This window comes from Synchytrium microbalum (genome assembly GCF_006535985.1).
Source record: "Synchytrium microbalum strain JEL517 chromosome Unknown SmJEL517_scf0003, whole genome shotgun sequence".
Classification (NCBI taxonomy): Eukaryota; Fungi; Chytridiomycota; class Chytridiomycetes; order Synchytriales; family Synchytriaceae; genus Synchytrium; species Synchytrium microbalum.
In genome coordinates this window covers 1,061,310-1,075,739 of record NW_022158352.1, presented here as the reverse complement: position 1 = coordinate 1,075,739, position 14,430 = coordinate 1,061,310, and the positions used below count along the sequence as shown (strand labels likewise).

The window sequence follows — 14,430 nt, the reverse complement described above, 5'->3', positions numbered from 1 at the left end:
GTGGCTCTTTGCATGCAGCGTCCAGATACATATACAATTGACCTGGTTTGCAAGCATCCAATAGAGTATCAAACTCTTCATGCTTGATAAGATATTTGCACAGCTGATAAATGTTGTCGGCACTGGTCATGACTTCAGCTGCACACGTCAGCTCTACAGCAGGATGATTTTGATCGTTGGCACGTTCTGCGTCACGCTTGAAGACCTGTATCGATTGCGTTTTAGGGCCGCTCGCTTCACTCTTCATACTGTTCATTGTTGCGAGTCAAAACCGAGAGAAAGGGGAGGGGAAGCCAGGGCAGAAGAGTGATTAGAGCGTGGATCTGTTAAATTAACAAGGTAATTTATTGTACAATCCTTGACAGGCCTGTTTTTATTGACTGCTGGCTGGAACAACAATCTCTAGGTGTTTGCGAGATGGCACCGCCGCCATCACGGACTGTCTTTACGAATGATGCGCGAAATGGACCGATATGGACCTCGCTAACCTGGCGACGCATCCTCGCCGGTGAAATCAACACGGGGTATTACTTGCCAGCCCAACATCTAAACCCACATCAGTTTTATCATTAATCCAGCAACTCCTTCCTAACCGCATCCTTGTTGATCTAGTCCCTTGCTGAGAACCATTAATGCCGTCTACTCGTCAGTATCAAACTCAACCTCTCGACCAATCCCATTCACATGTGTCTGCTTTTCACGAGAAACTGCCATTCAAAAACAACCCACTGCTGAATTGAATCTGGGCGCATTCTCGTGTTTAATGGCTGCTATTGATCAGAGAGGGTTTATCTATGTCATGGACTTTCTGAAAAACAAGTAAGGGCCCTAGTCGATCTTCAACACGTCTGATGTACAGTGTTTCTAACACGTTTCTTGTTCAAAGGTGGTCTCTAGTAGCACGAACTGGTGTATCTGGAACATGTGCATCGTTCAACAATCAACGGAGGCGAGAATTGCTCGTTGGGTTGTCAGATTGCTCAATTATTTGCTTCAACACTGGTATGACGATTATATACCCTGGACTGGAGTGCTTTCATTCCTCTGATAAATAAATCAATTTTCAGAATCTGGACAATTGGTGGCCAAATTACCCACTCACCACATGTCAGAACCAACACATATCTCCACACATCCGACTCAACCACTAGCTATAACAACAAGCGATACCGAAGCCATCTTATGGGAAACCGAAACCTTCACAAGACGGCGTGTATTAATGGGGGCTGCTTCTGTTGGTGTGCAACAAGTGAGTTTAACAACTCTTCTGGAGGACGGCTCTTTTGGTCTTGTTGCGCGCTCACAATTTTTACTTGCCACAACAAATCACAAGGCTTGTTTCGATGCCAACGGAGAAAACATCATTGGTCATTTCAGTGATGGAGCAGTGATGGTGTGGTCGGTCGTCACATTCGACTTGACGTGGAGATTTAGTATCAGCTCGACTCCTTTGCCGGCCATGTCCATCATACCAAAACAGAGTTCATATATTGCTATATCTCATGATGGAGAGTATTTAGTTATTGCTGGAAGGTGAGCACATATCAGAAGTAGGAATAGGATTTTTTTGTTTGTCTCAATGACAGTATTTTGTATTTAGGTCTCCTGTGTTGCGTGTTTGGAACCTGTTGGACCACAAAGAAGTGCATCAAGTCACGATACCCGACTTTGGTGATCAATACATCCTTCAAATTGGATTTGTTGGAACTGGAGAGGTATCTTTGTAGCTGCTGTGAGTCACCCAAAAACGGTTGCTCAGTCTGGACTATACATAGGTCGTCGCTCTCTTGTCTTCATCGGGTCAGATACTATTTGCCAATATCAAAACTGCTGAATTGTTGGGTCGAGTGTTGGCGCAAAACACATTCAAGTCGTTTGCAGTGTCTCCTGATGGAAGTCTCTTATCTGCTATTATGGCTGACTCGAGGCATATAACGAGTCTATTGAGAGTGGATGCTATTCTCAAACCTGAGGTAGAGGATGATGCCATGTCGGCGGATTTTTTCACCACCAATCCCTGACGTCCGACGTCTTCAAAATTAGACGGCCGTCGATACGTCACCAGAGTTACAAGGCCCTGTTGAACAGGAAGAACCTATAACAACAAAACAGGTCCCAAGTATAGTGGCAACAAGACCCAAGACATTCCATGAATTGGTTGAATCAAGGGTACGTGATGCTGATTCGAAAAACGCCTCACCCTCAAAAAAAAATTTGTTGCAGGAGGAATCAAACACATTAAACAAGGGCAGGCTACGGAAGTTTTTAGATCACTATGGAGTTTATCCTGAGAGATACAGGTGAAGAAGACTTCTTTGAGGTAATTAGATCATTCATCTCATTTTTTTGCGATAGGACACTCATCTGGAGGTTTCTACTGAAACTGCCAGAGAATCGTGAGGCCTTTGATGTCCTGATGAGCCGTGGAATCCATCCTGCTGTCAAGGACTTTCGTAAACGATTTCCGTTAAAGAGTGATAGGTTGGCGAAAACTATGGAGAGGTAAAAAACCTTCTTACAGAGGTCGCATTGGAATGTTCTCATTATTTCTCTGACTAGGATCTTGTCGGGCCTCGCATATTGGTCACCACTCTTCGAGTCGCTTGATTATCTCGCACCACTCGTGTTTCCGTTTGCATATCTAATGGTCAATGACACATTCATGTGCTTCGAAGCTGTTATGACTATTCTCAGTAAGTGTGTCGTGTGCAAAGCATCTGATGGTTGCATACTTCATCTCTTTTTTCCTGTTAGTAAATTGGTGTCAGAAATGGTGGGAATACTACCCGAATCCACCCGTCGAGTTACTTAGCATGTTTGAAGAGTTATTCATGTATCACGATCGAGAGTTGTTGGCCCATTTTGTCAAGCACAAAGTTACGAGTCAGGTAAAAAAATGCATGATTCATCGTCTCTTATATTCTGCTTTTAAACGCTTTCTCACGATGTTTGCCGATTTATTGGATGATGTAGATTTTTCTGTGGACATTTACGCAAAATCTCTTTTCGGAATTATTTGTCAGAGAAGAGTGGTTGCGCGTAATGGATCATATTCTAACAAATGGTCCAGCATTTCTGTGGTACTTTGCTCTGGCTTATTTGATTCACTTCAAGCCTGCCTTATTACGACTTGAAAAGCTGGATGATTTCAAGGTATGTGTTTCTTCTTCGGCAAAATAAGATCCAATCGATATGTGGATGACAATAATTGTCCTACTAGTTTTTCTTCCAACGAGCAAACCCAGTAGCTTTGACCACTGTCATGAACCTGGCCTATCGTCTTCGTCGCACTTCACCACCCCAACACTGCCCATCAACATTCCTAGAACCATTCATCCCCATATCCCACGGCCAGTATCCCATCTATAATCGCTTCCCTAAGTTTGTCATCGACTATCAAGTCCGTATGCGTGAACGCATACGTAAAGAAGAGGAAGACTATATGCGTAAACGAAAGACGACAGAAGAAATTAAGCGTCTTACAGAAGATCTTCGACGAGATAAACGGACTTGGGAAGTTGCTGATCAGAGGATGAACGATATGGTTGATAAGTGGTGGGATAGTATGGTTGGAGAGGATAAGACTCATGAGGCTGTTCAGGCACGTCTTGATGCTATGGAGTTGGAGCAGCGAGCTAAGGCTTTGAGGGAGATTGCTGAAGGCAAGAAAAGATACATTCCATATTGTGCTACACCGTAGCCTTATTTTCTAAATTTCTTCCCCTTGTAGCTCGAAAGGCCTTCATCGAACATACAGTATCAGTGGCCAGACAACAAGCATCCACGCTATCTCGAGCCGTAGGAGAGAACCGTCGAGCAGCAGAAAATAGAACAGATCGAGACGCACTAGATGCCCAATTAGGCAATGTAGCTAATGAATGGCTGGAACGACGAGACGAGATATTCCGAGCCCGAGAAGAATCCAAGAAGCGTGAATTGGACCGTGTAGAACGATTTGCTGAACGAGGACGAGACGCAGGTGCTGATCCGAACAGTAGTAAAAGTCCATTACGTAGTACTGTGGATGGTATGATTGGATTGGAACAACAGGAACGAGTTGCGAGGACCTTGTTTGGTGAATCGCCTAAAGCTGGAGATGCATCTAAAACGAAGGATGATGAGAGTGATGAAGATGACAGTGCAGAGTTGAGTGCTTGGGAGCGTGAATTGCATCGGATAAGTAAAGGGAAGGCTCGTGCTGGAGAACAAGCCGATACGGTTAGGTTTGCCGATGAGACGAAGAAGGATTCAGTGCCGCTTCCTAGGAGTGTGCTTTTTGCTGAACCATTGTAGATAGTGCCGGTGCTTTGTAGATATTGTTTATATTATACGTGTGTTTATGTCAAATATTATAAATGTTCTTTTACATTGTATCAGCAGCTTCCAGATCTAATATTTCTAGTCCTTTCCTAATGGCTACTCGAGAACTACACAGCAGCGCCCATCTTGCATCAGCATCATGACGTCCCTTTATTCTTAGATTAGACCACGCGCGTCCTGTTGAATGTGCCAGTTTGATTAGACCAGATACCAAAATGGAGGGTTCAAGTGTAGCAATTGCTCGCTTGTACGTGTCTCGAAACAGCTCAAGTTCAATTGCTAATTCTAGTGCTGGGATGTTTCTTGAGAGGAGAGACATGTCGGGGGATGTTGGTTGCGGGAGTGTTGTTTCTCGTTCGATTCTGTCGACAAAAAAATACCAAATTGTGTTGGTCAAAATACAGTTGTGTTGAACCTTTCCAATACTTGAATCACGTTTCACTCACCCACATATTCTGGCATGTATATACTGGATATACAGAGCCGTATCAGATGGTGCCTCCTCGCCAACCACCACGTCAACGGTCGAGTCTTTGCTGGCTTTACATACTAGATCGTTGATTGTTAGTCGCGATCGAGCTAAAAGTGTGGCTAGTCCTTCATTGTCTGGCGTCCTATCAGAATTATCGTCTGTTATCCTTGACTCGATTATCGGTTTCAACGACTGAGTTGTTAACGTCAATGCAGATGTCAATTCAGGTATCGGTTGTCCTCCTTTTACAATATCAGCCTTCCCTACTTTAATGGTTTCTGCGATATAGATTGTGTCCAGTATGCGGTTAATACAAGATGTTGCACATTCAGATACGAATGTGTATGGGTGTGGTGTTATGAGGATAGATCTTGTCTGTTCCAGTAATTCTGACGCATAATGGTATCTAGCAGCTGCAAGCATTGCCAAGTTCGTTGGAGATGCGTCGGGCCGTATTAATGTTTGCGGTGGATGTTTGTCACCAACGTCTACAGCATTACTTCCGTCTTCCTGCAGTATTAGGTCTCCCTTCTTTCTCAAACGATCTAGAAACCCTTCTATTTCAGATACTATAACGGCCGTCCATTTGATGCACGGCGCATTGCTCCAACACGACTCCACAAACTCCTTCTGCCAGCTGCTGTCACCGTTGGTACCTATCACTATCATCCTGATATCCACGTCATTGCCCTTTATAGCCTGCGCCATGTGTAAGAAGCGAGCAACGTTGAGCGACCGCATATGATATCCGTTAAGATCTTGACGTTGGGATGGAAGATGGATTTCGATGGTAACTTTTTCGGTAGGTGATTCCGAAGACCAAGTTCTAGATGGCACAGTTGCCATTGTTAAGAATGTAGTTGCATTGACTATTATTGCCATATGATGCTTGTATGGGATAACTTCCTGAATGTCTGGGTTCGAGATCTATAAAGCAACGAAATGTCAGTTCTGAAACGCATTTGAAACATACTAGACAATTTTAATACTGTACTCTGGCACGTAATGAATCCATAAAACGTTCAATTCCATCCGCTCTCGTCACTCCAAGTGCACTCGACACATTCCTCCATTCTACATGACTCAAAGTAACAATAAGCTTGCTAACGTTAATATGGTACTCGATACCGAGAGGCTGTCTACTCATTTTAGGGCCATCTATATATGGTATTAGTGCGTTTGATGGCAGTCCAACCGCTACAGACAGAGCTTCTGACACGTTTTCATTCATTTTTGTGCGGTAGTGTTGAAGTGTTGAAGTGTTGAAAGAGGAGATTTGATTTGGACAAATGGAGTGGAATTGGTCTATTGCAAGATGGATTGTACTGGATGTCATCTTTGTTCGCTCGAAATGAAGCTGGTTATCTCGACATCAGTTTTCTTTTTCGTGTTTGGAACCGATTTCTTGTTTGGACGAATTGTGGAGGAGCAATCAGCTGAAGAACCACTCTCAGAGCTTCTTATCGATGCTCGGTGTTTGGATGATGCATCGTCAACTTGATTCTTCTTGAAACAAGAGATGTCACTTCATAGAGGACACTGCAACGAGACTATCGCACCAACAGGGATGACTTGTTCGACTACGTATCCATGTCGAGTGGGCATTGATTGTGTGCGTAAAGGAAACTGGTGCCTCAAAGTAGGTGGAAGCAGCTATTCAGTGCTGATTTCACCAGTCTGGCCTCATACATTTGTCAATTATTTATGGACGCGTCATGTACGTGATTTTGTTAAGAATACAGTTGAGCATTTCCTCGATGTGCTTTGTGTTTGTGTGACTCATTCTAGTGCATGTTTACATCCCTTTCAACTCTCCAGTTCCCAAAAAAGCACTTACAACTCAAACACACCAACAAAGTACCAAAAATCAAACAACAAAGAACAGACAACAATATCCAACATGCAAGCTGCTACTGAACAAAACAAGCACAAAGGTATGAACTTTACTGAATTGTTATTGCTGTATATTATATGTTGCGTCATTCAGCTGACCGATCACTCATATAAAACGCTCGCTTTCTTACTTTTAGTCTTTGTTACTGGTGCATCTGGCAAACTGGGCCAAGCTCTCTGCCAAGACTTGATGAAATCTGGTGTCTTTGAAGTCGTCGGAAGCGTCCCTCCTCAAGAAGTCAAGGAAAAATGCTCCAAACTTGAACAATGTGGATGCAAAGTCTGTGAATGTGATGCCGCAAAGACTGAAAGTGTTGTCAAAGTGCTCAGAGAAGTAAGTGCAATGAGGTGTTTATCACGTTGTATACACGAACGATCGATGATGCGTACGTTTACTTTTTTTGCGTCCGTACTAACGCACTCTTCAAACATCATTTAGACCAAGCCTATGCAAATGGCCATCATCGGCACTGCTGAAAGTCATCAAGCCGAGCACTTGAAGTCATACATCGATGCGGCCAAAGAAGCTGGTGTCGAATACGTCTTGCTCTTTTCCAGTGCTGGTGCAGACAAGGATGTCACCATCTGGGGAAAGCAATTCCATGAAATTGAAGATTACTTGAAAAGGTCTGTCAAGAACTGGACTATTGTGAGGTCCATGTTCCATGCTGAGGTGAGCATGACTGCAGCATCGGTACTACATATTTTTTTTTGTTGCCGTTCGTTGGATATCTTGAACTTAATTTCTTTACCTGCTTAGAACTTCTTGTTGTATGCCAAAGAAATCAAGGAACACAACACCTTGACCATGCCCACAAATGACTACTTTGCTCCAGTCTCAGTCTTGGATGTCGCTTGTGCTGCCACTCACATCCTCAAAGATTGCCAAAAGCATCATGGCAAGACTTATGATATTACTGGGGTCAAAGCCAAACATGGTACTGGTTTCGCAAAGGCTGCTTCCAAGGTCTGTCTTGATGGAATTCTCACAAGTTTTCGGCGTCCTTTATTGGTTGTAGAGTTCTAATACAACCTTGCACTTTTTATAGGCTCTTGGCAGGAAGATCGAATTCAAAAAGATTTCAATGGAAGATGCTCACAAGCTCTTGATTGAACATGGAATGAAGCATGACAAGGCTGATTTCCTCATCTCCTTCTACAAGGCTGTTGATGAAAACAAGCTCAACTTTGTTTCTCCTGACTGCAGAACGTAATATTTTGCTCGTTACTGTCCTTTCTGGAATTGCTTGAGACTTACTATTGTTCGTAGATTGACTGGCACAGATCCCATGTCAATGCGTCAAGTGTTTGAGCACTATGGTGACATTCTTGGAAAGAAGAAGGAAGAATAAAGGGTGTTTGTTATGTTGTCTGTGTCTTTGGTATGTGGTGTGTGTGGTATCGCAAAAGTTTGTAAATTCGCATGAAAAATACATAGTGCTTAACATGATGTGGAGTGTTTTGCGAGACGCATACATGAACGTTTTCTGGTTTCAAACGAAGAGATGATATAATGCAAAAAGGACCACAGCTGTTTGAGGAAATGTAGTTTACCAAACACTACTACTTGAACATTGCACTCATTCGTTGCTCTTCTTGTACGTAAGTCAAAACACGACTCAATCTTGTGAATCATGACCTGGCTCTGATTAACGTGAGGTACCCCTTCATTTGGCACTGGTTGGTTAAAGAAAACTGCCAAAAAATTTACAGAATGGCTTACACCCGTCCTTCAAATTATACAATAGCAAGTTCCACAATACTCTTAATCTCCTCATTATGTGCTCGATAACTCTTGATGCATACATCTTTTGTCGAGTTGCTTGCAAACACACAGCAAATGCCCATTAATCCGACCAACGAGGTGTAAACACTCGTATTCAAGCTTTGTCAGTGCCACATGCTCTCTGTTCCAATTCCACCCAGACCGACAGCACCAAATCATCACGGCAGCATTCGACAAATGTTGATTGCTACAAAAGCAAACAGAAACGTATTGCGTTGAAAAAATCTTGCCCCATTCCAGTGTTGTAGTCCAAATCTTTTCAACAACATTTTGTAATGGCTTCATCAATGTAGTGCACAAAATAGAATCGTAGCTAGCCAGCAGCTAATTAGCCCATTATTGCACATAATCTGTCCCAATCGACCCAACAGTGCGCATCAAGCGTCCGGCAGAGACAAAGAGTGGGAAAAGGAGAATCCAATACAACCGAAATGTAACTTCTCTCGCTATTTGTAAACAAAAGCAAATTGTGTTGGTTTGATGTTGGTTTTCATTGATGGCCATGTCGATTTTTCTACCACCAAAAGAACTGCACAATGATCGTAGATCTATCACTGTCGACTCGATCCTGTAGCTGTAGTGTTGGAATCTCGAATTTGTTGTTTTGTTGGAATTTGGAGGTAGGAATTGAAGGCTATGGCGCTTTCAAAATAAGACTGTTCTGATAGCGAGGTATTGTCTCTTGAGAATGAAAGGGCGAATACAGTATTCCGATCCTCACTTTATTGCCATTTAATTAAAGCAGAACGCGATTGCGTCCAACACCTGCAAGACGGAATCTCAGGGCTTCAAACATTCCGAGCAAGCAACAGCAAGCCATATACAAGTACATCAACGTTGTAGTTGTTTACGCTGTGGGACGCAAACTCAGATTCTGCTCTCATCGGACAAGTGAGTAAAACGAAACACTTTGCAAAACACCCCATCAAACCGAGTTGTCTGAAAGAGTATAGGTCATCTTATATTCACATATTGTTTGCATCTTTTGAAAACTAATCAAATTCTTTTCTTCCGCCAATTTACTCGTCCCCCAACGAGTAAAGAAAATAGAATCAAAAAATACAACTAGTTTTTTGCTTCATCAGCCACACAATCTGCTAAGCAACTGCATATCACTCCCTAACTACTTATTTTCGTGGCTTCACCTGCTTCTTCTTGTTTACTACAACGAAGCGATTTCCTGTGTCAAAGTCTACAGCGAGAAAAATAATTGAGACGAAGGACAAAACGAAACGATTCGTGAAAATGTTGCAATGCTGCTGAATGACAACAGCACAGAATTAATTACATACCAGCCATACTGTTTGCGCTCGATGGGCGTGAAGACCCTCCTCCAGGTGTAGTCGTTTCTTCTCGGTCTGAACGACGACGTCTGACGAATTCGTCAGCAAACTTTCGAGCATCAATAGCCGTCAATCCTCCCAACGTATCATCACAAATGAGCTGAAGTGTAGACGCCTCTCCAATTGGAATCGACAACAAGATTTGGAGAAAGTCTTCAACTAGTTTAGAGAGGTCGGCATTCAAGTAAGAAACATTTGAAAATTCAATAAACAAAAAAACACATCTAGCTAAAGATCCAAAATACCTTTAACACCAGCGGTAGTAGACCTTTCCAGCGGTTTGAGACTTTGACGACACCATGATAAGAATGCTTCAGAAGGAGCATTAGAGCCTTGACGCTCCATAAATGTTGAAGACTTTGACATACTAGGAGAACCGGCTACGGCTGCTGCAGCAGGTCGCACGGCACTAGCGGTAACAGTAGCCATATTTGGTGAAGCAACAGCAGATCGAGCAGTTGCAATTGAACCAGCAGCTGGTTGAGATGAAGCCACATTAACTGATCTTATAGCATTGGATGAATTACTGGGCGCAAGGACACTACTACTTGGTCGTTGTATTGCTCCTCCTGGTGCTGCTGCGATAGGACGAGGTCCACCTTGGACATTTACTTGACCAACTACTTGTCCAGATTTACCTACTACATTCCAAGCTCCAGCTGGTGAAGCAGGAGTTACACTTGATGATGATGCTGCTACAGCTGCTAATGGGCCACTAGATATCGGTGCTGCTGGTGATGGAGCCAAAGGTCTTACTGCTACTGGTATTGGTGCTGCTACTACAGATGCATTCGCTGGTACGACACGACCCTGTACAGCGGTAGTTGCCCATCCAGTTGTCGTTGCACCTCTAGCTGTAGATACCAGATCTGCATATCGAGTACCACCAGCGTTTGGTGCATCTGCATTCATGGCGGCTAGAGTGGCGGCACGAGAAGCTGCTTCCTTCTGTTTACGAGCCTCCTCTTCTTGCATAATCTCTGTCAGACTTTTTTGCTTTGATGATGGTGCTTGCCATGGAGTATTACCAGGAGCCCAACTACCACTGTCCATTGCATTAGCAGCGGCATTAGCAGCTGCCAAAGCTTGCCTTCTTTGACGTTCACGTTCTTTGATTTCTCGATCACGTTGTTCAATCTCTTGAATTTCTTTAAGAGACAGCTTTTGTTCTACGGCTGTGGCAGGAGCGCCCCATACTGGAGTTACCTTTATAGGTGCTGCTGGAGCTATTGGCTGCTGCTGTTGTTGTTGCTGGGGTGCTTGTGCTATAGCAGCTTGTGCTTGTGGTAGTGATTGACGTCGAGGTTCCTCTCGTGAATATGTTGGACGTTCATGAGTAGGTGTACCTGCAGATCTTATAGTGTTGTCACGTTGTGATTTACCACGGTCTGATTGCTTCATTGAGATTGAAGAGGCGACACTGGCCGTATCATCCCAACCTGTCGTAGATACATGCTCTGGTGTACCGGCTTCATCAAATTGTCCAAAGTCTTCACCATGAGTACTTTCAGCATAGTCATGTTGAGAAGCCGCATCTTCATCAGTACGAGCTCCAGTACTAGGTGCATATGATGCTGCTTTACCAGGTTGTGGTGTGGCAATCGGTGATCTGTTTATTGGTGATTGTGGGACGACATGTTGTTGCTGTGGTTGTTGAGTCTGTCCAAATGGAGAGAACAAAGCTGCAGGTTGTGATGTCTGACCAAATAAGGCAGACGCTCCAAACTGCTGCTGTTGACCTTGATATCCATACGGTAGACCTTGCTGTTGTTGAGTAGGATAATATGCTTGTCCACTACGTGTATCGACCATCGTTCGATTTGGATCAATGCTACCCAATGGTCCTACCCATCCAGCACTCACACCACGTCCTATACTAGATACAGCAGGATCACTCCAACCTGGATATGTTTCTTGTATACGACGAGTAGCTGCATATGAGTCTAGTGGTTGACTACCAGGTATAGAGCCTCCAAATGGATTAAATATACTAGGTATTCCAACGTCTGACGCTTGTGGTGTTATAGAACTATACAAATCATCCCGTACACCACCAGCAGCTGCTCCTACTAGGCCCAGACCACCAAAAGGTCGTTGACGTTGTGGATCTATAACAGGTTGTCTTGGCCGTTGGTACTCTTCAGCATCAGCCAAGAACGGTCTACTTGATCCATATAGCTGTATAAGTCGAGCTAATGGCTCGAACGTCGTCTCGTCCGAATGTCGCACCATCAAGTCTGGCTGCAAGTAGCGAGCCACATACCAATCATGCATTTCTGTATGCAAGAATGGTCCTTGCAGATTACCATCCAAGTCTTTATACATCCATTTTGGTGGAACCGTAGGCTGTTGCACAGGCTGAGGGATTGCCATTGGTTGCAGATCTCTACGATTATCTAGTATATTCGTTGCGTATGGATCTTGTTGCTGTAATATTTGTCCAGACGTCAACAACGAGTCTCCTATACCTGCAATACCACCAGGCAGCCCTGCAAATGGATCAAACAAGCTACCAAACGCACGTTGCTGAGTTTGTTGCTGCAACAATGCTGGATCTGTTTGTTGACGACCTATAGATCCAGGAGTTGCACCAATGGGGGTTGGCCCAGCAGGTGGAGTTGATGCTCTCGTCGTGGACTGGATTATCGAAGGAGCCATAGCAGCGACACTTGATGCAATGGGGGTTGCAGACAAGGGTGCTGATCTAGCGCCTGGTGTTGAAGATACAGTCGTTGAGTTAGCAGACTGTGTTGGCACTGCGATGGGGGTCGCAGCAGGAGTTGACAATCCTGATCGTAATGCTGGTTCTTCAGCACGTCGTGGGGGCGACATGAGTGGATTACCAGTATCTTTTGACACAGGTGGTGTCGGCTCCAGTGGGACAGCTGAAGTAGTCGATCCAACATTATTTGGGGACTTTGGACCCTATGAAATGCTCGTTTCAATATCCATTATAAAGAAAGGACGCATTGTACTTGAGGACCAAAATATCGTACTGGGTCTGGTCGTTTGAGTTTTCCATCTGGATCACCGCCCCCAGCTAGACTGAAGACACCGTTGGCGCTAAATCCACCTCCGGCATTTGATGGTGTATCCCATAAGGATTCATCATTTTCGTCTCCTATTTTATCATATTCAATTAAATAACTCAGCCTCTTCAAATGATTTCACTTGAGGACCAAATTACCATCTTGACCACTCAATCTTCGACCATCGCGATCTCCAGGACGTTGATCATAGCCTCCTGTAGAGCAAAAAAAACTTAGTGAATACCCGAACTGCTACATCGAATGTTCACGCCTACTTCGATTCATTCCAGGTCTCTGAGGTGCACGATTATTTGTCGCATCTTTTCCATCCGGGCGATTTCCTTGTGGGCCTCCTCTTCTAGCAACCTCACTGTTGATTGACCCAGCAGCCAAAATCTACATGTGAAATTCATGTGTTTATTCAGTGCTTGTGTAGGTACTCCAGACTGGAGCTGGCATTTTTTTCGCAGTGCGTCAAAACATCAACATTCAAGCAAACCTTCTTCTCTGTCTCAGTCAATGGGATATTCGCCATAGGTTCCAAGATCTGATCGGAAGCAAGTATCTTGTCCGACAAGTCGCACCCATCCGGTAGTGGCAAATCAGGACTATACAGACCGACCATGAAATCTCTCGTGTATCGAAATGGATTTGGTTCAGCAGGAGCTCGACTATATCCACCAGAGTAGCCACTACTGGGTTGAGTAGTAGTAGTAGCACTTGATGGTGTCGATGTATTATTGTTTGCATTTCCATTCCCCACGGTATTATCGTGATGATGTGTATGGGTGGATGATGATAAATGACGCGAAGTGTTTGGCATCCAGGTAGAAGTGGGGGCTGATTGTGTCGGCTTGCTTGGCGATTGTGTTGTGTTTGACGAAACAGGTGCACCTGGTTCTGTGACTGATTTCCTCATCCTAATGTTAGAATGATGATGAAAACGAGTTAATAAATTATTTGTTTTCGATATGAGGTTGTTATGGATGCTTGTCGTCCCAAGCTTGTTTTTTTGTTTGACGAGAATGGGAAGATGTTGCTTGCTCGAAACATTTTCCGTGCTTTTGATTTGAACCTTGGAGAAGATTATATATAATTGCATCCAGATACTGAAGAAGCTGGCATCTCTCTAACTCTCATCACATCTTTTATCAAAGTCTCGCTTGCTTGTTTCATCAACACATCGACATTTAACTGAAGCACTCAAAAGGAGTCTGATGACCGACGAATCTAAGGATATCTCACCATTGGGGACCGAACTGCATAGCCATTTTGTACTCTTTGGGCGTTGGTTAGCTTGGTTGCAAGTAAAATGTTGTTTGCGGTTTTTGACAGTGGGCAACCTCGACTTTTAACACCTCTCAACTCAAGAACACGTTAGCAGACCATGTAAAGTACTAAATTCTTATGAAATTCGCCGGAAAACTGACTACTGGACGTGACTTTGTAGTCGCACTGCTCAAAAATACGAATCAGCACCTTACGCTGGAAGCTTTCAAGCTGGATCGTTTATGGACGTGTTTCCGCCCTCTATATGAATTTCGACGCGACATCATACGACTTCTATGTCCTTCCTACTTGGTACTG

At 43.9% G+C, this 14,430-nt stretch overlaps 3 protein-coding genes across 3 annotated transcripts; 2 read left to right on the top strand and 1 right to left on the bottom strand.

The window, feature by feature from the left end:
* Window positions 1–417: 417 nt before the first annotated feature.
* On the top strand, window positions 418–4,293 carry SmJEL517_g01058 (uncharacterized protein; the record flags this gene model as incomplete). Its single annotated transcript, XM_031166986.1, has 15 exons — window positions 418–524; window positions 613–819; window positions 887–1,002; window positions 1,068–1,249; window positions 1,334–1,533; window positions 1,601–1,715; window positions 1,776–1,973; window positions 2,044–2,169; window positions 2,224–2,300; window positions 2,356–2,502; window positions 2,560–2,693; window positions 2,755–2,888; window positions 2,974–3,153; window positions 3,221–3,686; window positions 3,731–4,293. 15 exons carry the CDS (start codon window positions 418–420, stop codon window positions 4,291–4,293), a joined length of 2,952 nt encoding a protein of 983 aa, XP_031027221.1.
* A 2,399-nt stretch (window positions 4,294–6,692) lies between these two features.
* SmJEL517_g01057 (uncharacterized protein) lies at window positions 6,693–8,037 on the top strand (the record flags this gene model as incomplete). The annotated part of the gene is made up of 6 exons (XM_031166985.1): window positions 6,693–6,726; window positions 6,823–7,019; window positions 7,125–7,358; window positions 7,446–7,652; window positions 7,735–7,895; window positions 7,956–8,037. The coding sequence occupies 6 exons, from the start codon at window positions 6,693–6,695 to the stop codon at window positions 8,035–8,037; spliced, it is 915 nt and encodes a 304-aa protein (XP_031027226.1).
* A 1,561-nt stretch (window positions 8,038–9,598) lies between these two features.
* On the bottom strand, window positions 9,599–13,762 carry SmJEL517_g01056 (uncharacterized protein; the record flags this gene model as incomplete). The annotated part of the gene is made up of 7 exons (XM_031166984.1): window positions 9,599–9,663; window positions 9,764–9,973; window positions 10,060–12,739; window positions 12,811–12,935; window positions 13,002–13,058; window positions 13,119–13,239; window positions 13,343–13,762. 7 exons carry the CDS (start codon window positions 13,760–13,762, stop codon window positions 9,599–9,601), a joined length of 3,678 nt encoding a protein of 1,225 aa, XP_031027227.1.
* Between the last annotated feature and the right edge of the window lie 668 nt (window positions 13,763–14,430).